Consider the following 26,282-nt stretch of genomic DNA (forward strand, 5'->3'; position numbering starts at 1 on the left):
TGAATTAGCTAGGGTATCTCAAATTAATATATCTTAGAACCACAACAGCATGACAGAACCACCACATTGCTATAGATAGATCAGTCCCTTTGCTGCAATTGACATAACATAGTAACAATTAAACAGATTTAAAGATATGGTTTATAATCAATGAGATCATTAAATCAAAACATTTTACCTGAAATCACTGATAGCATAATACATTATTTTCTGCAGTACTGAAGTTGAATAACTAAGAAAAAATAATTCAAGCAAAGGAGATTAACATAAAAAACAGTCTTTTTTCGTAGAAACTTTTAAATGTTCATTGCCCACTTGAATGCTAAACTATGTCGTTAATGAATCATAGAATCAAAGAGTGGTAGGGGTTGGAAGGGACCTCTGAAGACCATAGAGTCCAACCTCCTGCCAAAGCAGGATGACCTTAGACAGGTCACACAGGAAGGCATCTGGACAGATCTTGAAAATTGCTGGAGAAGGAGATCCACAACCTTTCTGGGCAGCCTGTTCCAGGGTATGAAGTGTGGATTGTTCTCTTCATTCCTCTTAAAATGCCAAATGGGGTTGAAGAGGAACTATAACTATAGGAAACAACCTTGGGAATAGTTTATACACCATAAGAAAACCTTTCTTTATGTTGAATGTTAGTGAATTTATTTTTCAGCAGTTTAAACACAAACTAAGTCTTCTGTAAGTATTAATCCTTTGACCTTGATAATGCTTCTCTATCAATATACTGAGCAAAAGGGTAGAAAAACAATAAATGCTTTTTAAACTGAAAAGCTTTTAGGTCAGAGGGCAAAAACAGAAGAGTGCAGCAGAGTCATTATAAAATCTTCTTGTCTTTCTGCCACAACTTTCCCTCTTTTTTAACTTTACCATTGCTCCCAACAGATTAGGTCTCCATGTCCCTTTCCCCAGTCTTGCTTGATAGATTTGACTTGTTCCTTTTTACTTCACATCCTTCTTTTTGCATGTGTCCTATTCAGTGGGGTTCATTACTTCCTGCATTCCTTTCTAGCATCATTTCTTTACTTCCCTCTTTTGTGAGAAGAAAAAATTTTAACCTTTTTCAGGCTCAAGGATGCTAATACTCATTTCTTCCTTTGTTATCACTTGGTGTGTATTGTGTTCTAGATCATGACATAATTGACACAACCTTTAGGTCCATCCAGATATCTTCTAGCTATCAGGTTCATCTCACTCTTCTATTTCTTTTTTTTCAAAGTTCTCTGATGTTTTATCAAAGTTCTGTAGATTTTGAGATACAACCACCAGATTTTTTAAGCAAGGGAAACCTGTTCAGAAATGATTGTTCAAAACCAAGTCATTTCCAATTTGGTATGCAGTTTATTGTCCTCTGAGGGTCTGTATTCTCTACTAAGTTACCATTCATCATTCAAGTCAGTCCATTTGCTGTGGACTGACTCAGACTGCTGGTATTAAAGCTAAAATAAAGCTGTCAACACTTTGTCAGAGCATGAAAAATAAAATACGCATGTAAAAGTTGACGTGCAGAATGAGGGAATGAACTTTGATGTGCCTAGGAAGGGAATCCCACATTACTTTCCAAAGAATTGGATAGTTAAGAGTCATCTTTTTCTGGAAAAGAAACAAATTAGTAATATTTTTACGTTTATTTGGAAGCCAATAATTACAACAAAGCACATTTCTTGTAAAGAATCCCTTTTTAATCTATTAGGCTTCATGAGTGCTCTTTTCTTCCCACTGTTTTCTATGTCTGCAGGAGAAAGATGTGATCATTACACCTATGCCATTTGCAAGGCCTCAGGACTTAGGCCCATCTATTGCCATTGTAGCAAAGGTAAACCAAATTCAGGATCATCTGCTGAAGAAACATGATATTGAGTTGTACATGCATCTGAACCGACTGGAGATTGCTCCACAGATCTATGGACTGTAAGTGTTTGCAAAGCATTATTGAATTTAACTCTTCCTATTTTTATTTTACTAGGTTACAGCGTTTTTTCCCTAAATTTAGAATTAGAGGATAAAAAGCAGTACTTCTTATCTCTTAAAACTTATTCAATCGACAGCATTAGAGTAAATGACACCCCACTGTTGTATTTCTGGCAGTGCAGATAAACTCTGTTCTGCTCATATTAGAGAACTTGACAAAGAAGTACAAATAAGAAAGCATGGCAAAGAAGTACTTACTGAACAGAATACTTATTCTGCTTGTAGTTTTCCTATAAGGAAAAATGGGATAATAGGACACAAAGAAAAGGTGAAGGGGAAAACTGAATTATTTATTCATTTATATTATTATGGCTAATATATAGTTTATATCCATAATGGTTTATATGCTTAATTTTATCACCACTGAAGTATCAGTGAACTGTCCTCTATTGCAGTAATGAGGTTTTGGATACTGGTAATACAGCTGTGGTGGAGAATGTTAAATGTTAAAGCATGAAGATAATAAAATGTGTGGATGAGGAGCCAGGCCAGGTATTCCTTGTTCCATTAAGTTGGCTCAGATCAGTTCAGCTGGTTGTCTGTTGTGTACCCCACTCCAAGGAGCTTATTGGGCCAGGTACCACTTTGGGTTTGGCTTTCTCCCTGTGTTTGCACAGCATCACATCCAAACCACTTAAGTTACTGCTGCTGTTGTCAGTCTGGGTCATTACAGAGCGTGCAACTTGGATGAGCCAGGAGTAACTGAATTTGCTCTAATTTTGAGGGTGAATTTTGCCTTCATTGTCTGGAATTCTAGACACTTGATTAATTTTGATCATTCCTTAAAGAGCTGGCAAGCCGTATGTGCAGTTACAGTGATAGAAAAATGACACTTTTTTTTTTTTTTTTTTTTTTTTTTGGTAAACGTTTTGCAGTGATTTAAAATAAGGTTGGCTTTGCCTTAAATGAAAAAAAATAAAAAAAGGGTTTCATTTATAGGTGTGAATTTCCTCATGCAATTGTGAATTGCATTTAACAACTCAATAGAAAATGTAGAAAGGAAGGGAAAAGGTGACTGTGAAAATGTCAGGCCATAACTGCAATACTGAACATTAAAATCTAATTTGTTGTTATACTAAAATGGAAAAATGCTGTGACATAGTATACCCTCAAGAGGAGAGTTGAACTAGGGCTAAATAGTAGGCCCAGACTTAAAAATAACATGTGTTAGGAAAATAAATGTAATTCTACAAAACTTAATTAAATAGTTTTGACAGGAATGGCTTACAGGTAGAGGAAGAATAAGCCGAGTAAGCTCAAGGTATTAAAAGTATGAAAGGACAGATTGTCCTATTACAGTATTTTTTGCATAGTGTAGTTTGTTTTTTTTTAATATCTTTGCTAGCCTGGAAGAGAAAGTAAGCATCCCTAATAAACTTCAGGGGCAGTAATGATTAACTAAGCAATAAAAATATCAAGGAAAAAATTGAGTGTTTCTTCTTTATGAAGGCTTATGAAAACACACAGAAAACAAAATAAGATAAACCTCAGAAATTTGCAAACAGAGATTTTGGGGCAAAAATAATTTGTACTGCAGGTATTCACTTCAGTATAAGATTTTGCCTTTCAGTAAGGGAAATAATTGAAAGATAAAAATAAGACTTTAGCTCAAAACATAACATCATTATAACAGAAGAACAGTGCAGTCTGGTGTGGCATAAATAGAACTGAATCTGAATAAAGAAATTTACAGTTAAGGGAATGAATTATGAGAGCTTCAGGCTGACTATCAGGAAAACCTTACTAACAGGGAGCTGTTAGACTGTAAAATAATATATCAAAATTAACAAAGCAAAAACTATCAGAATATTTTAAAGACAGGCTTTGAAAATCTCTCAGAAATGGGTAGAATCACAGAGAATGAGTCTGCATTGGCAGAATAGGAAAGTAGGTTTTCTGTGAGGTCATATCCTTCCCTGATTTTTTAAGATAGAGAATAGGAGAAAAAAGAAAGGGAATATGCCTGTGTTGTATTATTCTCACCTCTAATGATGTCTGAACTGTTCAAAATGGTAATTTCCAGTTGTGATCCAGCTGACAGTCTCTGATGCTGGATCTTTTCCTGTATTTAACATTTCTTGAGCTAGAAACATCATTTCTTAAGCACAGTGGTTTATTAATAATTGCTAAACATAACCCAAGTGCAGAATTCATGTGAGCTTTTTGTTGAAGTTTTTTTTTTTTTGCTGAAGTTAGTTGGGTTTGCCAATAATAAATATTCATCTGTCTGCCTTGGTATTATTCAAAAAATATAAAATGGTAGAAGGAAGACTGGTAGCTTCAAAGGATATTAGGATGTTCCTGCATCAACAGATCAACACAGAAACCTTGTATCTAGTGAGAGTCTTCCCTAGCCTGAACAAGTTACACAGTTTACGTATTTAAAACTACATTATTCTATACTTTTCATCCTTCTATAGTCTTCTGGGCAAGGTAGAAACAATTCTTATTCTCAGTGGTTTTATACAGTTGGTTTTGACCTTTGATGTTTACAAATAATGCTTTTATTTTCTAAACACTAGGGTGACTGGTTCTACTGTGAAGTCAGGTGCCCTAATCTGTTGTGCATTTCCGTGTTCAGAATCTGTCCTTTAAAATAAAATGTGGTCAGACACTTTGTGAAATTAGATTTACCTACTTACAAGACCAACCTAAACAGGCATTTCAGTACCAATGGTACGACTCATGAATTTGGGTTTCGGTCCAGTAGTCTAAAGGTTGTATGCTGATTTGGTAGAAAAGTATACTCATAGTGTTTATCATACCATGTGAAAAATCTTTATTTTTTCTTCATCAGTTAGTCCTCTCCAAACTGTGGGGCCGACAGCCTCGACCTGATACCCCAGGCTGCGTGCTGGGAGGTGGTGCCAGTTCAGAAAAAAATCTTTTCTCTGGGTGGTTTACATTCTGTGAAGTTTTAGTTTAGGAATGAGGATTTCTTTATCTTCTGGAGGGCATCGGTGAACAGACTTCACGTTACCTGGCTAACTCACTCCATTCCTGAACAAAAAGAGAACCCTTTTAGGTATGGCAAGGAATACCAGGGTCCTGGCTATGCTGTACATCTGTGTTCTGCTCATTCAAGTAGGTGTTACACACAGCAGCAGCCTTAGCACAGGAATTTCTGTAACTGGAAATCTTGTGTGGTCTTGGAGAGCACACGTTCATTCACTTGCACTCAGCTGCTACGTAGCCCTGTGATAATTATTCAGCTGCTATTAATATCAGCTGAAATGGAACCAGCAATAGAGAGATAAAGGCTTTGTGTCTTATCATTCTTCAGCCTTCTTTATTTGTCATGCCTCTAGCTTGTTTTTAAGATTATGTTTTGCATCAAAACATTGTTTCACATTCCTGGTAGCACTGCCAATTGTACAGACTAACCAAACTATAATAATTATCTAATCATATCTAATTTTCTACTTTGTAAAGCAAAGCACAAGAATGGTTTTTAAATAAAATGGAATTGATTACATTAACAGTTCAGTGACATGCTCCCTGATAATAAACTTTTCTCTAAACAAAACCAAAAAAATGCTAAGATTGAATAAAAAGATTGGATACTCTGAAGGGTTGACAGATTGAATATTCACTTTAATTGCAAAATTAGATGAGTTAACAATGATTAATGTCCTACATTAAACGGTATTCTGATGTTAATTCCTTTGACCCTTCCTTCTCATTCATGTTAAAGCACAAAATAATTATAGCAAAACCATTCTGCAGTTTTTTGTGGTGGACAGTGTTTGCAGTGGCAGATTAAGCAGGTTGTCCTCTAAGCTTGAGAAGGGACAGTGTTAGAGGAAAGTCTACGTGTCTCTGTATTTTAGGATACTTTATTCCATTTTTCATAATTTTTAGTAGAGAACTTTTTATATTTCATTCAAAAGATGAATCAACAGGAAAAGCCCCACATAGTATCATTTTTTTTTTTTTTACTTCATTTTATTTACTGAGGGTTTCAAAATTAATTATACTGCATCAAGTAAATTTCTCATAGAGCTACAGGCAGTAAGTAAAGCCAGATCAGGTAAATATATATGATACCGTTGTGTAGAAATAGGGGACACAAAGATAAGTAGCAATAGCAAAGTGGCAAATAGTGTAAAAAGCTTTATTTAAGAACAGAAACTAACTCTTGGCATAACCCCACTAGCTTCTGCATCAGAACACTGGTGGCAGCATTGGACTGGTTAAGCAAACTCTTTTCTATGTACACATCCAACAGACAATAAAATGTGTTCAGAAGTGAGCGTTAATATTTCATGATAGCTTAATCTCAGTTTAGAAGGGGCCTTCTTAGAACATTCAGTGCTGATGGCTTTGCCTCCCACTATACTCTGCTTTTCCATGATCAATCAGGTAGACACTGCCTACTGCAGCTGGAGCATCCTTTGGGCTGATACCACAAGTATACTTCAAGAGGAAGCCTATCTCAGGAAGCAAAGAGACAAAAAAAAAAAAAAAAAAGAAAGAAAGAAAGATAAGGAAGGATGCAAAGTAAGTTACAGGGTAACGGGGCACAAATGTAGATTTGAAGACAGCATTGGAAATGTTATGTTACAGCAAAGAAGTCAACAGCAGATGTGCTGCTCCACCAGTACTGTTCTTAGTTGCTTTGCTATAAGCACAGCTGTGGGGCATCCACCTGTTTTAGTTTCTTTCCCATGCCATTCTGGTACCAGGCAGTATTCTTTTCTGTAACTTTATTTTCTTCTGGAGGGAGAATTTAAAGGATTTCACCTGTGCAGTAAAGAACATAAATCATATTCATGGTGTCAAAAAAAAAAAAAACAAACAAAATCCCACTAGTTATCAGAATAAGAAATCTTCATGATCTCCAGAAAAAGTAGATAAAAAACCAGCCTTGCTAAGGAGAACGTATCATCCAGGCTGCCTGGCTTTATTCTGGATTCTCACAAAATTAATCCAAAAAAATGAGAGAGATAATATATGGTGTGGTCCATACCAGTTACAGTTCCTATGTAGTTTCTAATTCAGTGTCATCAATTAGATGAATATCAGTTACAATGGAAGGAACTTTGAGCTATTGGGTGTGTAGCAGGGGAACCACCCAAATCTGACCTTGCTAGTAAAATAAATGAGTATCTAGCAGTGGATAAATCTAAGCAAATACAAAGTCTTTCTGAACAAAGTAATAATTATCATTTGAAAGTCCAGGACCAAATTAATCCTGAACTTAGTAACTGGTATTAGTGATTTCCAGTAATTATTTTCTGTTTAACTTAAACAAAGCATTAAATCCAAAGCAGATTTTAATGGAATATAAATTCTAGCTTGTCTATTGGTAGAAGACATGTTAAGGATTTAATGCCAGATGAGAATGCCTTCTAAGAAAGATTACCATTCACTCTTGGTCCTACAATTTAAGAAGAGATACAGTTAACTGCATTTTTAGGTAGATTAAGTTAGATGATGGAAGAAAACACACCTGAAGATAATTTGGAAAGCTACAATGTACTTTGATGGAGAGAGGGATTCCCTTACCTGCTGTTGAGATACCCACTGCATTGCCATGGTTGACTACCTCAGGATTTGCTCTGTGCAAATAGATGTGGAGGATTCCTGAAGCATCAGGGTAGGTATCTTACTTTCAGTCAGAAATCAAATCCTAGGTAACTCCAGAAGCTGCTTTTTTTCTGTTATGAAGTGAGGCTACTCACTCTTAGGTGCTCTGTTGCTCATTGTTGAGTTTCTCCAAAAATGCATTCTGATTCATACATCGAAAAAATGTGTATTTCAGTTTTTTCTACTTCTTGTTGTGTATTAGGTTGAAAATTATAATATGATGAACTTGGGGTTTTATCCATTTCCCTGACTGTCACAAATAGTATTTTAGTCTTTCGTTAGACTTAAGGTTTTAAGATATACATAATGTAAAAGGCCACTCTATAAACAGAATGAAGGATTGGTTGAGATGTCGAAAGTGCTCATCTGAGTTTTACTCTCCTGTCGCATAATTATGTGCTGAGATGATAATGAGTTGTACTGGATGGCTGTGAGGATGGAATGCAGATTTGTCATTATGTTGCTCCTTGATGCAGGTGATGTGCTTTCCATATGAAGTACAAGGATTTTTTTATTTGGGAAAAAAACGAAGCAAGATAGCTTCCATTTTGACTTTGTCACATACCCTTAAAAAAAAAATTCAAACCCATCTGGTGACATTAAACATAAGTAGGCTTAGAGACCAGTGAATCTGAACAGGATAAAGATCTTCTGAAACCTGTGATTAATTTAGCAGGAATATATATACAGTGTTTGGAAGGCTGTCTTTGTCCTTTTGGATTTTAGTGATTTGTTGCTTTTTAATTTTGTTTTTGCAGTCAATAGCTATTGACTGTAAAAGCTGAACAATGAATGGAGAAGTTCTACTCAACTAAGGATTTACAGTGTCATATATCAAGTATTTACTTTCTTCCTATTTGAATCACATCAGCTCTTCAGTTTACCCAGTACAGTTTGATTTAATGCATCGTTTTGTTTCTCTCAGTGACACCCAATGTAGCCTAGAAAACTCGTGTTGGAAACTGGTATAAAAAAGACAATAGGTAGGTTAAGTAACCGTTGCAGAAGGCAATTATGTCAGTATATGCCTAGCAACCAAAATTGCACTAACATGCCCATGCTAACGTGATGTTAAAATACAGGAGGTAAAATACAGCACTTGAGTATTTGCTAAAAAACAAATCCTTTTCTATAGAATCCAGGCTTGTGGATAATTCATGTTTTAGTTAACCAGTGCTCACTGCTTACTTCTACCTGGTCTATCACCATCAAGTTAGTACAGGCATGCAAACATATGTTACTTGCATGCCCTCTATTTTCCCATGAAGATGTACCTTTAGACACTATAATATAGTAATGAAGAGAACAATGTGTACCATCCAGCAGGGAATGAGCAGCAGGTCATTAGTCATTAAAATAAAAGCCAATACCCAAATATAGTCTGAAGGCTTAATACAGACAGAAAGTCACCCTGAGAATCTTTTGGTTCTTTTGCGTCATCTCATTGCACATAAAAAAGAACCCCATGAAGAGGAGCCTTTGCTAGAATACAAAGAGCAACCTCAACAAGAGCAGTGGCAAGAGATAATAAACACCATTTAATGCCTAAATTGTAAAATTTAAAAGTTTAAACGCAACTGGGTAGTGCAGATAAGAGAATATTGTTTGAAATCTTTAAGCAAAGAGCTTGAAATACTTAAATGCACATTCTAGGTCTGTTGGAAGCACAGGAGTTAGATGCCATAAAAACCTCAAAGTTTTTAATATTTTGGTGTTATTCTGTTAGAACAAACCAGACCATTTTGGATTTTCATGGGTGGGGAGAGGAATGTTGAGGAGTTGCATTTGAGAAAAAAGCAATAATGGGTGAACTGCCTTCAGGAAGTGGCAGCACTGAGAAATATGCTTCCTTTTTCTTTTTCCCCCACAAAAATAATAGTTCACCAGGTAGTGAAGTCAGTCTGCCTCTTGTTTCCACTTCAGATGCTAAACAATGTTCTTGGGTATCTGTTTCTAACCCTATGGACAGTACTCTCTCTACCTCCAGTCTAACCGAATGGTGCAGGCTGAGGTGAAGGGTTTAGGTGAAGAAAAAAAAAGTGTCTGAGGAATTCTGCAGACAACCTATGGAAATTGAATTACACATTCTGACTCTTCTCTGACACATGTTCTATTGAGAATTCTTGAGTTGGATAAATACATGGTGGCACTGGAATTGTGTGCAGCAGGAAAACATCCTTCCCTGAAAATAATACAGCTGACTGTCCTAATCTTTAAAATGGGTGAGCTGGATAGTGGTTCTCCATGACCTTGTGAAGCTCTTTCCAACATCTTGCTAGAGCTGTAGAAGCTTCAACAATGAAAAAAAATCTTGTTCCAAATATGCATGCCTTGAGTATCTTTTCTAGCTTTTATGTGGTTTTGAGCAAGAATTTTTAAAAGTATCCTATGAAATATTAAAGCAAACCAGTCATACCCAAAGAATAAAATCCATTAACACAGGTCACAGGAATAGGTTGCTCAAAAGTAGTGCTGTTAATTAGGGTGCACAATTTTTTGTAACTTTTGCATATTGTATGAACTCACGGTATTTTAGTCTAGGGTGAAGAATGAGAAATGATGTTTGAGAAACATTTCTAAAAATAGAACTATTTTACCAAACTAATACTGTAAAAATAACAAGAATATTTCATCATCACGCCTCATACTGAATGTACTGTCACAGGACCCTAAAGGGTTAAGTTATGTAATTTAGCATGAAGGCCCCACATATTTTGGCAAAAAGAGGAAATCTGTGCACAGCACTGCAAAATAGAATTGCCTATTGAAAAAGAACAAAAGAAGACAAGTATAGGAGCTGGTTTCAAATACATGTTTTGAAATAAATGTCAATTCACACTTGAATTTTTACAGAAAGCCAGAGGTGCTGCTCTGTTATTTTCTTCCACTGAAAACATTCTTATACCATTTCCAGCTTGATATGAACTGCCATTGATGGTTTCCTTGAATTTCCAGATAGCATTATTTATAAGAAGACAGTGTCTGGACCTAGACTTTGTGATTCAGTATTGACAACAGGACAATAACGCTTCCCAAATTTCAGAGAAGCAAAACAGCATTTCTCATTGTAACATCAGCTTAGGAAGTCCACAGGAGAGCATCTCTTCTCATAGACCCTGACATTGGCATCTGTAATGTTTAATGATCTGCTTTTCTTTACTTCTTATCACTTTATTTGAAATTAAGACCATGTTAGCATGCTTTTTCTGATTACCTGGATATGAATTTTCTTCTCCTTGAAAGTGTCCAGTGCCATCTTCAAATGCCACACAGTCAGTGTATTTTATTTTCCTCTTGGTATTGGGAAAGGAGGGAAAGAAAAGAAATTTAGTATTTTCTGCCCTTTATGTTCATAATACATTACAATGAAAATCCCCTTGCTACTGTTACCCCTACCAATAATGCTACCAAGTTTTTATTAGCAGAGGTGTAGAAGTTTGTAAAAAATATTTTGATACTTTGGATAAATCTGTTTGCATACCCATGTGTGCAGTCTAGCAGCAAAAGAACTGTGTAATATGTTGTATTAAGTATCATTACAGTGCTGAAATCAAAGTTCCAGACGGCATCTTAAAAACAGTCCTTAGTTGTTTCCAGCTTCAATAAATGTTGTGTGAGCTGCTGGAATTTAAACCTTGTGGTTTAATCCATTTCTCCTAACAAGTGCACATGGGAATGACATGCAAAATCAGCAATGTAGATTTTGGTTTTCTTTAATAAGGAACATGCAGTTAACTAGAAGTATATGGGGCATCTTGAATCGAAGAATTCTCCTTATTGTCTTTTTTATCTATGGGAGAAATCACAACAGACTAATCAGACAGCAGAAGAAAAGAAATAATTCTCACAGAAAGTTTGCAACATGCCAATGTGCTTAATATCTAGAAACATTAATGATGACACATTTTATATTTCTATAGAAAAAACAGTAGAAAAAATGAACGGCATCATTGGCCTTAGCAATTAATATATTACTGTGAGTGATTTTACATGTTACATATATTGAAAAATTGTTTAAAAGAATAGAAATTGATTCAATTTTTCTTTATTTCAATAACTGTAATCAGTAAAACCTTTCTAATCGTGTAATCCCATATCCAACCAAAGTACTTAGTTATACATCCTGCTTTACTCTACATCTGAGCTCTGGGACTTACTGCTGAAAAGCATCCCCTGATTTATCTTCTGTCTAAACTATTTCTTTCATTATGACTCCGTGCTGCAGCCTTTGATATTCCCTGTGACATCATGAGACAGCTGTGTTACATTGTGTTTAAGCAGTACTAAACCTTTAAACTTTAAACGAATATTTTTCTTCTTGGAGGTATAAATAGAATATGTAATAAGCATCTGTGGGATATGCAATTAATGTCACTTGTGAGGAAAGACCTTCATGATGCACTTGGGTTTTGGCACTCTTAAATTATGAGCTCTTTACTACACTCATGGGATAAATTCCATATCCCCCAGATGCTTATTATGTATCTTCCATTTCCCTTAATTCCTATTAGCTGGATTAGTAGTTGTTGTGATGTTGAAGTTTATGGTAATTTAACTGGGGTGGTTCTCAGTGATCAATAAATAAACTTCAAAAGTTTAGTAATTTTTATTTTCCAGCAGTTCCAGTGTGCATAGATGAAACAATTGACATTAAATGCTAGTTGGATATACCAGAAATTTTGGTCACCTGTGCACATTAATGTATCCATTACTTAAATTTCAAAAAACAAACAAATACATAAAAGCAAAACATTTCAATAGCAAAGAATAAGCTGAATTACAAGGTTTGGGAGTGACTAAGATGGGGCATTTCCTTTGGCCTCCAGAAATAAGAAAAAGATCTAACCCTAATTCACATAGATAATAAATATTTTTTTGTGAAATGGTGTTATTATTAATGTTCCAGTCACAATCATTATCTGGAGAGCTTGTCAGATGGGTACAGAATGGCCTAGATTAGTTATAAACTCAGGAGCAAATAAGATTTTTAAAAGACTGTATAAAGTCCAGTGATTAATTGTTATATGTTCTGATTCATGCCTATCCCCTTTTATGTAATTTAATAAAAGTCTAAAATGATGATTAATCCTTTCATACCAGCAGTTGCTAGTACATCCATTACATATCCAATCTGAATTCCTCTGCCAAGGAGTTAACTACTATTTTGAACTTGGTGTGAAAAATATCATTATAAATTTCATTAACCTGATCATCAAATTTAAAAAAGTCAACTCGTAAAATCCATTACTACATATCATGCATCGAAGATTAAAAACTGGTCCTCAGTGGGCAGGAATAGCCCAGATTTAATTCCCACAGCATATGTTTAAAGTGCTCATATGACATTATTGTATCTGTAATTATCAGAATTTTATGTTTATTAACCCAAGTGAATTAAGAATCTTGTTTTGCGTAAAATTTGGCATGCATGTTAAATTGACCATTAATTCAGAGCATATCAATATATATGTATTTACTACAAATCCAAAGATATTTGTTTGGGATATTGTAATAATTTTAGCATTTAGAGAATTGCCTTCCTTTAAAATTTCTTTCTCAGATAAAATAATTTACTTCTTTAGTGCTTCCAGCCGGCTATCTTTGTGTGAATCCCCATGGGTGACTTTGATTTAAATCTTATTTCAAGTGGTCCTTCTGGGGGAAACTTGGAGTATTTCATGTTTGCTTATAATATCTTACAATATCTTAACTATAACTAAGCCTTCATCTTCAATAAGATGTTTTTTTCCAACTGTAACACGATTTGTTCTTCTCTGCTGCTTGGCCTCTCCATCAATAGATCCGAGAGAGGTGTCTTGCTATGATGTATGTTGCATATACACGGGCACAAAACCACACAGCACTGCAGGACTATTGTTGCCAGGGTTTCACAAGATGGAAATTCAGTAAACTCGGGAAAAAACAGGCTGCTGGAGAGTCGAGGGAGCCCTCCTTTCCCCCGTCCATTTTGGCTGACGGGGATTTGAACCCGGGTCCCTCTGCAGCCTCCGCCTGAAACCCGGGGCAGGAGTGGGGCCGGATGGGCCCCGCCCACTCTCCGCAGGCCCCGCCCCCTGCACTGTGCCAGCGGTTTCCTAGGCAACGGCAGCTCCGGCGCCGGCCGGGCCTCCGCGGTGTGGGGAAAGCGACCCGAATGGCCCAGGTCGTAAACTTCGCCTAAAGGTGTAAATGCTGTTAAAATATCCAATGTAACTCAGCACGGGAAAAACCAGAGAGAGAGCAGTGGGGACTGAGAGTCTTTGTTGCTTTGCCATCATGGAAAAGTGGATTATTTTTCACTTGTGGCTGCAAAATGTGGTCCCGTGGTTGACTTCAAACAGAGGGATGAAAGTCACTTGGTTGCTCATAACCCCATCTACACGATATGTGCACAGAATAAATGCTTAGAGAAAGCTTTGGGTGTTCCATGACCTGGTGAGTATATGCTTACTGGTGAAAATGCCTACTGGTATCCACCAGCCCATGCTTGACTCCACTAAAGCATTCCACAGAGGGAGAAAATGGACGATGTGGGTGGTTTACCAAACCAAAATCAATTTTTTTTTTTTTTTAAATTAAAAAAAAAAAAAAAAAGTTTTTTGAACAAAGATGGAAATGCACCTCTATCCTGAAAGAGCTTTTTTAACTGCAGGATCCATGTGGGCTCCAGACAAAAAATAGTGATGTACAAGGTCTGGCAGCTGAGTAGCTGGCTGAGGCTCCTGTATTCTGGACAACTAATTTTATGTGCTGCAGGAAGCTGTCCAGCTTCACTACTTGCTGTAGCTCCACCTTACGTCCTCTTCCTTGACTTGCCCTGATGGTTTTGCCCATCTCCTTGCCCTTTGCTCAGATGTTCTGCAGAAAGAAAACAATGCATTTGGGAAGAGTGGTAACGTCCATGTATATCCACAGCAACCACCCCTACCTGATGAAATATGTTTTTCTTCTTCCCTTTACAAAAATTAGCATCATTTCAAGTGCTAGTTGTGGCAGTGCAGAAGTGTTTCAGAACAGTCAGGTGATTCATTGGAGACATACCACAAATTCAGTTTTTCAGGTGTTGGGTTTGGAAACACACATGTACCATAAGATTGTGTAGGTTCTCCTGGTATGAAGAGGAGTGCCTCGGTGATTTTACTCTTGGATCAAAAATTGTTTCTAAGACTCACCTTTAAATCAAAAAAGTTTGTCCATTGTAAAATCATTGCCTTTAACAACCTCGTTGATTAAATTATATTTGATCTATTTTTTGATGTTTCTTTGATCTAAATTGTCTTTTGATCTATTAAATCCTGGGCTTAGAGCAGCTTTTTCTTCTAACAAATTATTTAAATGATCTCTCTGCAGTATTTCGCATAAACTCCACCGACCTGAGTAAAAAATTCTCTGTAGAGGTGGCAGGTGAATTTATATGATATAGTAGCATTTCCTAAAAGCTCAGCCGCCTGTACTTTGGGGACTGGAATAATATTCAGAAATATTCCGTAGAATCCTATTAAATTCTATAACTTGTTTGAGTTTAACCATTATAGAAAATTATTTTCTAAGTTTTGTGGAGGAGCCAAGACTAATTTTCTAGTCTGGAAGAACAGTGCTTCATTTCCTTAAGGGAGATTTAAGAGTTTAAAGTTAAGGTTACTTCTGAATATTTTTTTTTTGTATTTTACTTTGTTTTTACATTTCAGCAGTTCCTATTCCACTGAAAAATCTCAGATGTCATTAGTGGTGTTTTGGCGTGTGTCCTTTCCTGGGAAGAATTCAGGTTTTCTTGAGATGCTTTCAGTAAATGCCATCCAGACAGAGTTAACTTTGGCTTGGCTGCTGAATCACCTCACAAGAGAAGTCATCTGTAATAAAATGTTTCGTTGATAAATCTGAATCTTGCCAGTGCCCGGTCATTTTTACAGAATTACCCCTCTGTAGTCAAATACAGATCTTTTCGAGACTGTGATTGACTGCTTCAAATTAAATCTTCTTAAATCTCAGAAGCTGGTAATGGTTATATGATTTTCATAATTACCAAAGTAAGTCTGGGAGTAAACCAAACTACCATCAGAAAAGAAGACAGTGTGGTAAATACATGGTTAGTATGGGGGAAAGAAAGTTTGAGACTATTACAGGAGGTATTATGTGAAGGTTTGGGACAGGCAGGAGAGGAGAATGAAGGAGAGAAGAGATGAAGAGTCCAGATGAAAGACATCACTGCTTCAGTAGCTGAATCTGGATAATAGAAGGTGTGTTTGCAGTCTAGTTCAGTCATTAAATAATGCAGAAGGTTTTATCACACAGCTGGTTGCGGTGCTTGCTTGGTAGTCAAAAGAAGAAATAAATACCCAATGTGTAAATCAAAACATATGTAAAATAGGTAAATACAGGGTAGCCTTATACATAGAGTTCTTTGTGTATGCGTAGGTGTGGGTTAAGTCTTACATGTCCAGAAACTGTTAAAACCTAAATTATTTGTTTAGCTAACTCCTAAGTAACAGACTGTTGAAAAAAGAAAGATCTGGTTTGACTGATTTTGGTGTGTATAAGGGGGGAAAGCAGGTTCTTTTTTTTTTTTCCCCTGTTTCCTCTAGTTATAAAAATTACAGTGATTACACATCATAAAGCCTATCTGTAATAAAACGCATCAGCTGGCCAAGGTTTTCATCGCTCACTCAATAATCCATTAATACAGCAACGCTGCCCAGGCATCTTTATAATACCAACTCGGAGGTAATTTTAATCAGCTAGACCAGCTGGTATTTAACAGCAGCTGCTGGAGATGCCACAAATATACTCAATAGCTGACATCTTTATTTGCAGTTTTTCAAGGGGAGAAGAGATCCTCCTGTGGTTACGTATATTAAGCTTTGTATATATATATTTATAATATATATATATATATATATATAAAAGTATTGGAACTGGAGGGCAATACCTGAATGGAGGAGGGAATAGAGTTAATACAAAAAAGAAAAACATACTTTTGGTGTTAGAGGGCTTGTTCATGAAGCCTTCTTCATAAATGAACAGAAAAATAAAGCATAGATGCTGGCTTTGTGGGAGTTTAGAACCTTTTCCTCGTATATTTACACTAATCTCAGACATGGCTTGCAGCATAAAATGTACTCTGCAGTGCTGCATCGCCCTGTCTTACTGAAGCTTTCATTTCTCTCCATAATATAACTATGTGATAAATAGTGCTCTTGGTAGAAAAAAAGTGATGCTTGCTCACATGTGTTCAATTGTAACTGACATGTACTTCTTTTGTCCTCAATTTTGGCTTAGACCGTCTGCATGCAAGAGTGTACATGTATATATTTATGCTTAAAGACACTGGTATTTGTGTATAAATAATACACAGTATGTTTATTTGTACTTCTTATCTCTTATAAAGCTGGAGATGAATTCAGCAACAGAATAAAGCTCTGCTCTCTGCAGCAGTAAATGTGGAATACTATTTCGCATTGGGTTGCGAGAGGGAACAGGCAGAGGCAACACAAAGTTAACAGTCACAGACACATTATAAATAAAAATTTAATTACACTTGGGGGAGCTTGGCTTACAAAGCTCACAAATCCATAATGGAGCTTGCCGGTAATAAAGGCCTGATCTGTTTGTTAAACTCCAATATTCCTGGCCTTCTGTATCTCTTCCTTTGTATAAAACTTCAGTTTCTGCATTGATTACCGATTGCGAAAAAGAATGACTTAACTGGTAAACAGTTTTTTTCTGACAGGTACTAAATGCCACATTTCTTTAATAAGAAAATAGATATGACTCTTAGGTAGGGCAGGGAGGTGCCATGAGAAGTGTAAGTAAATCTATTTTTGTTGACTATTTGTAATATGTCATCATGTATGGGATCTGTGTTTAATATGAATTCAACTTGATGAAGATAGGGTTTTTTTAATATATGAGTGAATTCCAGGGTAGCGCCTTCTTTGTAATGAAGATTTCATTAAAATGCTAGTAATAGTTTAATAATAATGTATTTTCTTTAATGTTCATAATGATTTAAACTTGTTTGAGGTGCAAATGTTTCTAGGACAGTAATGTGAAAAGTTTTAATTTTTCTTCTTTCTTTTAAATTCAAAACCTCAGATTTGAAAGAAGTTGATAGAATCAAGGAATAAACCTGAGTACATAGGTATAAATCCTTAAACAAATTTGGGACTATAGTAATCATTTGCAGGTACTCATTTGTTAGTCCCAGAGAATTACCCCTCTGTAGTCAAATACAGATCTTTTCGAGACTGTGATTGACTGCTTCAAATTAAAATCCAGTGACAGAATGGATTACTGAGGTTGCAATTTGACTAAAAAATACTTAGCAAGCATGTTTTCTCCTATTTGTAGTGAAAACAGTCTGTTGAAGTTTGTTTAGCGTGTTTGACATCAGACAGTTTGATATATTGCTGGGCACAGCAGTAGGTTGGACTTGAGTGGTATTAGCTTTCACTGTTTTGATTAATGGTAATTGTTTCAATGAAAAGGCAGGTTTTACGTACATCTCATAGTTCTGGAAAACAGAAGTCAACTTGCAAGATCTGTAATTACTGTTCTAAGTCAGCATATTAAAAAAAAAAAAGCTTGGAGAACATGCAGGCAAATCACGGTAGGGTTCTTTGTATGTCTGTTCATTTTGTATGGGATTGCATTTTGTAGCTTTTATACACTGCTTCATGTCTAAGGAAATGAATATTAGGGGTTTTGTCTCAAATGCTGCAGTATGCTTTAAGATATTTTTCTGAATTTCACATTGTAGTTTCAATCTTGGTATGGCAATTTTTATTTTTTTTCTGTGCTTTCAGTCATAAATAAAAACAAAAGGTCAACCTGTAGACTCCCCTGTCTTCTCACATCCCCACAGTCCTGCAGGGAAGGAAAAAGATCCCTGTTCATCTTGAAATTACGTTTTCTCTGGTTAGAAAAACAAACACTGCCTACACCCACTCTCAGAATGTATTTTCTAGTTTTCCTGAGACACTTCTTTTTCTTTTTTTTTTTTTTCCTTTTTTTTAAAATAAATATTTTATTTTCAGTGTATCAGGAAAATAGATTATTATATTTGTATTTAGGTAAATAAAAGATTGCAATGATATGTTTAGATGCAAACCAATACCAGCATAGCAAAGGATGTCAACTATTATTACTAATACCATCTTTCATTTATATAGCGCTTTTATCCTAAAAGATTCTGGTTTCTAGAAAATGTAGATTTAAGACAAAAACAAAATTAAAAATATATCTCCTTGTCCCTGCATGTTAGCTTCGAAGTATTGTTTGTCAGTTTAGCAGACAGTGCCAAAACACCTTTCTTCTGCTTTGCAGATGCAAAAATGTACCATGAAATGAATATGCCGAAAGAACTGTTAAACCATCTCTAGAAGAAGAGAAAATTGGTTTTATAGGTTCCTCATTTTATGACATGCTTTCTTCTCAGATTTTAATATTTTGCAACACGTTCTGAAAGAAGAAATGAATAGATAGTGGTTTTCTATATCTGAAATATGTAGGGGCATCACAGCCTACCTGAATTGTTCCCCAGACAGTATTAAAAAGAAAGCAGTAATATCTAAATTGTAGAGGGAGGCAACTAGATTTCTAAGTGTGGTGCCAATGTTTGTAGTCAACAATGAGACATAAAAAAAATTGTAGCCCATGTTGATAACAGCAGGATTTGAGGTTTGTGTTATTAGAGCTTGCCTAAAAGTATTAACACACAACTCATGTATAGCCTGTATATAAGCTACGTTCTATTATATATTTGGGGGGGAAATAAAAATCTGTAAAGCATGAAATTGTGGTGTTACAAAACGATTATTTCTAAAAGTGAATTATCTTGTCTCATAGTAGTACTATCTTGGATTGCTATGTTAGATGTCAGGTGGTTTATTTCTGAGCAAAATACAAATTAATAAGTGTATGTTTTAATACTTACCTAAACCAGTGACAAGAAAATAAATACGTCTTTTTATTTACCTTGCAGTTAACAACCATGTGTCATTGTGGCATCTTTTATTGAAAGGAACTTTATTTAAGTAGCATAAACTTGTTGGATGGGCTTCAATTAAATGATGATTTGTTAATGCAAATGTGTAGCGAATGACTGGTAGTACATCTGTCTCTTCATCCATAGGCCATTACTGTGCAGCATTAGCACATGATTGTAAAAAACTGGAAATCATTATATGCAGGTAGTACATATTCAATCAATTCTGACCTTATGTCTCCAACGAAATAAAAAAAAAGTATGCAATGTAAATGATATTTAATCTGAACAAAAAAAAAGGGAGGGGGGGAAGAGGATCTTTGAATATCTGTGATTCAAGCTGTTAGATGATGTGAGGTGACTGCTGTTTGGGATTGATTGTTATTGGTGGCCCCAGTGGGGAACAGCCAGCACATTAATCCTCTCTTACTCCTCCCTCATGTTCCTTCAATCCAAATAGTATTTTTATTTATATTAGGAAATAAATATTCTTCTGTTTATTTTTAAAATTCCTGGGTTTTTGCACCTGTCTTTTGGAGATGGAAAGGAAAAAGCTCTGTATTGATGACCAGTGTTAGCCAGTTAAGCAGGCAGTGACAATTAATACAACAAAAAATTGTACAATTAGCTTCAGTTCCGTAAGTGTCTAATGAGCCATTTGTCAGTCTTTTGGTGAAATAAACTACTCTATCTTAATTCTCCACTCTTGCAGCAAACAAATAGAAGTTATGAAACACCCGGGCACCAATAAAATATAATTTATTTTGCAGGGCATGGCAGAACTCCTTACATATCTAAAATGAGCATGTTATTTACAAACGGCTTGTGATACTAATATAAAAAAGGATTTCAATGTTAACTGCTTTCGTTCTGCAGTAGATGTGTTTTCTTCCTGATTTGTTTAATCATTTAAATGTATAATTACTTCTAAAGGCATTTGAGTTAAAATGACTTCTCCTGATGCGATTAACTCATAAAGCCAAAACAAACCTCAGAGAGGAGGATCCCTGAAACACCAGGGATCAGCAGTCTGCAGCCAAAACCACTGCCAGTGTCAGGACAGACAACGTACTTGTGTCTAGTTGGGAACACATCCTTGCTGCCATTCCCTCCCTGACCCTTCTGGCCTCACCACTGGTACAACCATCTTTTCAACAAAAAGCACCACAGTGCTAACTGCTGTTCAAGTGCCACGGTTGCTGTTGACAGAGGTGGAGCTGACATTCTTTTGGGCTCCTTATCAGGGCACTTTTTACCAGTCCCTGATAGCCACAGATCTCCTTGTTCCCTACCTCCACCAGACCTCACCCAGAGGTGGGCAGGAGAAGTGGTGGGACATCTGGTCTGAGGGATCTAAAGAAAGCTGTCTGCAGAGCCTTTTATTCTGCAGAGCAGGGCTATTCTGCTTTTCTGCCACATTCAGGAAGACAGTGATGGCTGCTTGTGGGTGTATATATAAAGAGAGTGAGGAGAGAATATCAGTGCCAATGGAGAAAGGCCTACCTTCATTCAGCTAGGCTCCAAGAAAGCCTGGTAGGTTTTTGACTTGTTGAAATACATGCTAAGTTGAGTGCCCAGCCAGTTCCGTTGCTCTCAGGTAGAGAAGTGTTGTGTAGGGGAAAGCAACTGGGTCTGAGCATCCAGAAGACTCATTTGGAAAACCCATACAGCAGGTTTCAAAGCTATAGTGTTTATTTATAATGGTCATTTCAAGATGACAGTTCTTTATACTTGACCACTTTTACAAAGATGACAAGCCAGTTTCAGATAATGTTGAACAAAATGAATCAGGACTAAAAAAAGTAACCCCATTACAATTGTGGTTTCAGTTCAGAGAGACATTAATTTGATAGTAGGTAGTCCTCTATATAAAGCTGGCACAAACCCTTCAAGAATTTACTGTAAAGTGGGAGCTCAGCATTTCTGTGGGTTCAGATGAAATAATTGAAGAGGTTATTGTACAAGGGAGAAAAGTGTCCTTGGGGAAAAGAGTGTTTAAATTATAGTTTATAACATTTTAATAGATATTTTGTATCCCCACTCAGTTTTGAACTATTGTAAGAAGTTTATTCTGATCATATTCAAATGAAAAGGTGAAACCCTATTTTGTTGCATTTTGCAAGTTTTAATCATACTGACTAGAAGCCCTTCGGGGGAGTTACTTATAGTTTCTTCATGGAAAAACCCACATTCGCAAAATGTATTTCAATTCTAGTGCTTACAGCAATGGCCCTTCTGAGGGGTCAGTGTCCTAAATTCAACTGTCAGTCTCTGTCTGGTCTAATGTGTTTGCTTGGCTTAGGAGGACTGCACCATGCATCTGCATAACCAGAAAGTAAATTTGAAGGTTTTTCCCTTTACTTCTCAGCTGTCTTTTGTGGATAATCTTTTCAGGGCATGGATCTTCAGTCTTGAAAGAATGTAGTACATCTTCCTAAGCAGCACTGGTATCTTAAAAATAGTGCACTTACAGTACTGAGGCTTCCCTTAAAATTGTTTTGTTACAAAATTTTATCCTTTGCCTAATTGCCTCCATATATAGTTTATTGTTGTGACACTTGCAAATGGTTACTGGGAAGATTTTTCATAATGCCTGCTATACATGTTATAATATTTGCCATAGCAAATAATGTAATTGAGATCTAAATTCAACTTTTGTTTCAAACTACTCTTTTCACTGGTCCTTCACCCCAAGTCATGTCCTTTGGATTCTCTTTTGTTCTTTACTCACATTCTTTAATGCAGACTTTAAAGGGAATCTTTAACTAGCATTAGCTGAATAGCATACAACTGTATTCACACTTACAGACTCAAATAAATGGTGATGTATATTTATATTCCAAAAGTATTTTATTTTGGTATTTATGACTTATGTAAAACTGAAATTCTATCAACTCTCAGTCCTTGAGTAGACTCAAATAAGGACTTGTCACATTGCTCTTCTAAGGAAACTTCTGAGATTTTAGAATTGACAGCTTTTTGGCATTTAAAAAACTGAGTCTAGAGTATTTGAGAAATTTTTACAGAGGCTTAAAACTGGAAAAAATACGTTTCCCCTTGCATGTAGTTTTGCGTTTTCTATTGTCACTAGGTGGCAGTAATACTGATGTCTGTCCACCCAGCTAGAAGAGGTATAACTGGTAAAATACCAGAGCAGAGGAAGAGGGAATTGTGGTCTTTGCTTTCCAAAAAAGTTCAGTAACAGGATGCTAATGAGTTACAACATCTAAAAACCACCAAACTGATGAGCTGTGTAGAATTCAAATGCTATCAGGCTGCCTCTACTTCTAGAAGAGAAAGAAAAGTGTTGATGCCATTGTATGGCTAATAGTCAGACCATGTCTCAAAGGTCATATACATTTCCAGTCAGCTGTATTGAAGAAGGATGAATCTAAGCTGCCAAAGCATGGCTTTTTGTTCCTATCTTCACCATGCTCCTGACCATCATAATTTTTCAAGAGGAGCTTCAGAGAGTTTAAATTATATAGCCAAGTCAAACAGAAGGTGAAAGGATACACATTCTCTAGGAAAGTGTCAGGGAATAAATACAGGGTAAGAAAGTAAGTGAGTTACAGTTTCATAATGTTGCCAAAAGCAAAATTATGCAAAGTTGCCTGAAATTTATACATGGAATATAACAAGATTTGTAACAAGGGGGCTGTAAGTCTTGCTACCTGTTGTAGGAGTGAGGTTCTGGAGCTGAGTGGTGACAAGAGTAAAAGAACAAGAAACATCAGTACAAAATCAATCTTAATAAAAAGCAAACCTGGAGTCAATGAAGTCACAATAACCTGGAAGTGGACTAAATGAGATGGGTCTCTCCTTATGTCCTAAAAGAATCCTCTGTGGATCTTTCAATATTTCTGACCACAAGATGTCCAGTGTTAATCAAGATGTAGCATTTAAAACCAGCCATCAAAGGATCTCAGTGTTTATATGTGTAAATGGTAGCATTTGTTTAATGAATTCTTAAAAGCAAAAAAAAAAAAAAAAGCGGTTTTCATCAGTTACTCGTAAAATTTTCTTTAAGGTGTTACTGCTGGGTTTTTCCCCAGGAAGACTCCTTCAGAAGCATATGACTTCTTTGGGGAAAACTGCAGTTTCTCCACTCTAAACAAAAAGATTACATTTATTATTTACACTTAATTCAGAAATAGGCATTGTGTGAAGTGCTTAATTTTCAAGAATCCCCACAGTATTTGGGAGCTTTTTGTGTTTTCCTTTCCATAAGCAATAAAGCTATAATGGGGTTACAGGATCACACTGAATCTGTGCTAAGGCATCTGCTAAAACTTTCTAGCAGAGCCTAATAAAGCCCTGCCCCATTTGTGACATACCAAATCACATTCTCCTTGCCTGGTCTGACAACCACAGCTCTTAAGCAGCTGCTGGGGTAATTTGCATAAAGGAGATTGTAAATGTCTCATCAGAACGCATGCAGCGCAGTTCACCCCAAAACCACTGCCTGAACACCAGGAAAAGAAGATTGTAGTCATAAAAATTGTGGCTCTCATGATTTTAGATTATGGTCTCCACAGTCTTACAGCTTTTGAAAATACTAAGCTTTTGGGTTTTTTTTTTTTAAAAAAAAAAAAAAAAAAGAAAGAAAAAAAAAAAAAAAAGAAAGTTTCATTTACTGATACAGAACAATACAAACAGATGCAGTGTCGCTCTCTTGGCTCAGTCTAGCAGAAAATTGACTTCAGCAACTAACGTAATGCTGACCCCTCCTCAGTTCCTCACCCCAACGATAAGTGAATTGATCCAATTGAAACCATTTAGAATAACATCAGTAAAACCAAATTATATTTATGGTAGTGAAAGGAAAACAAGGAACATGCAAAATAAAGTTAATGCAATACAGAGGAGTCAATAAAGAGTAAAAAATGCAGAAGTTAATACAATATGTTAATTGTCTGCATACATCTGCTATGTTTTGTGATGCATATTTTAATAGAAATTTGTATTTAAATAATGCATATTTTGATAAAAATCAGAACTAAAGGAGATGCACATGCATAACTAGGGCTTTCACAGTGTGACAGGAATTAGGTTTATGCATTTCCTGAGTTTTAACTGTGTAACGTTAAATTTCCACTTTGAAGCATCATTCTTTTTTGCCTTGAATGAACTATAATGGAGCAGTTTGGCATGGTAATGAAACTCAGTGTTATAACTATACAATAGAAAAGTCATTAAGCTCCACAAAGTTAGTGTCTACATCAGTTAAAGCCACTACCAGCTCATTGATTCTGTACTCTACCCAATTTGTAGTGCATATTAAGGATTATTTGCGTGGTACCTCCTTGCTTAAAACACCTCCTTTGGCCTCACTACCTGGAAACATATGTCATGCTTGCAGCTACACCAGTCTCAGTTGCATCATCATCAATAAGTACAAAATTGATAATAGTAGTGGAACATATTGTTGTCATCCCCCTTTCGCTCCATGTTTTAAGCATCCGGGGTGCATAAGTTTATTTGCACCCAAGTCACCTATATCCTTGCCATTAAGGGTTTACTTACTACCTATGTAAATCTGAGTTTCTCACAATTAATAATTTTGCATGTATCTGTGCAATGGCACAACTGACAGCAATTGGTTCGTTGCCTTTGAGTTTTAGCGCTCATTATCAACATAATACTGAAGGGGATTTGTAGTCAAAAGGTCATACAAGGGGCATAACCTCAAAAATTCAAAAGGCAAGTGAAGCATTTTACCTTGTGTAAATTCCAGCTGGTTTAGAAAAAGTTTATCAAATGACTTTAAACGTTTGGTTTGTCCCTTTGTGTAACGAGGTGTCTAAGCCAATGATGGTGACAAGTCATTTCAGTCCATGTTCAAAACTAGTAGAGGCCTTGTCTTGCTGAGGTAATAAAAAGGTATTATTTTAAAAATCTCTCATTAGACAATAAGAAGTCTCACCATCACTTTTCAGGAAGTTTTCTGGGACACCAGGGCAAAAAACGCTTCTATACTAAAATATCTGTGATTTTGGATAGCACTGCTGTCCAAATACAAGAAATTTATACCTGTATGAATGTTTTTTTTTTACTCATACCAGTAATTAAACAGGGCATAGCTAATGATGTAGCAAGACAATGTGTGTAAGTTGCAATAAACTATTTCAGTAAAGCAACCATTATGGTTGAAGAAGTACTCAAGCTTTCCTGCATGCAAGCTTTTCTTCAACTCTGAGCAAGACCTGCCAAATTGAAAACCTGGGTTTGAGTTAAGGTTATTGCTCTGAGTTTAATTAGTATATATCAGCCAGTGAATCTGAAAAGTATTTGATACCTGTGGAGTAGAGGTTTGTTAGTAGAGGAGTCAAGTGGTAGTGTTTTAATTTTACTAGGGATAGGAGAGAAGCAATTTACAGATTTTGGAAGATAATATTGAGAGAAAGGATAGTGTGCCATAAAACTCCTATCTCTTAGTTGTTTGGGGTTTTTTTAATGCGTTTATTATTTTCAAACTTGTTAATGTCTTTAAAATAAAGATACAGTTGCCCAATCAGCCTTCAAGGGGCTTCTGCCAGTAGAGGAATTGTGTCTTACGTTATGCACCATCATTGCCTCAGATATGCAGCTTCTTCCTTTCTTGATATGTGTACGTAAAAATTGTTTATACATTTTCAGATTTGTGTTTGTGAGGGACAGATTCAGAAATAGAAGTTGTGAGCTTTTGCTGGTTTCTATTAGTAAGAGGTCAACTGAAAAATAATACCCT

General features: G+C 36.0%; 1 protein-coding gene across 7 annotated transcripts in view; it reads left to right on the forward strand.

The window, feature by feature from the left end:
* TBC1D5 (TBC1 domain family member 5) overlaps positions 1-26,282 on the forward strand; it is a 311,133-nt gene that overhangs the window by 187,637 nt on the left and 97,214 nt on the right. For all 7 annotated transcript variants that reach the window (XM_071735549.1, XM_071735553.1, XM_071735551.1 and 4 more), the window contains one exon: positions 1,748-1,920. In XM_071735549.1, the coding sequence (XP_071591650.1) occupies positions 1,748-1,920 (173 nt within the window). The remainder of the gene's footprint in view (positions 1-1,747; positions 1,921-26,282) is intronic.

Source organism: Heliangelus exortis, chromosome 2, assembly GCF_036169615.1.
Source record: "Heliangelus exortis chromosome 2, bHelExo1.hap1, whole genome shotgun sequence".
Taxonomy (NCBI): domain Eukaryota; kingdom Metazoa; phylum Chordata; class Aves; order Apodiformes; family Trochilidae; genus Heliangelus; species Heliangelus exortis.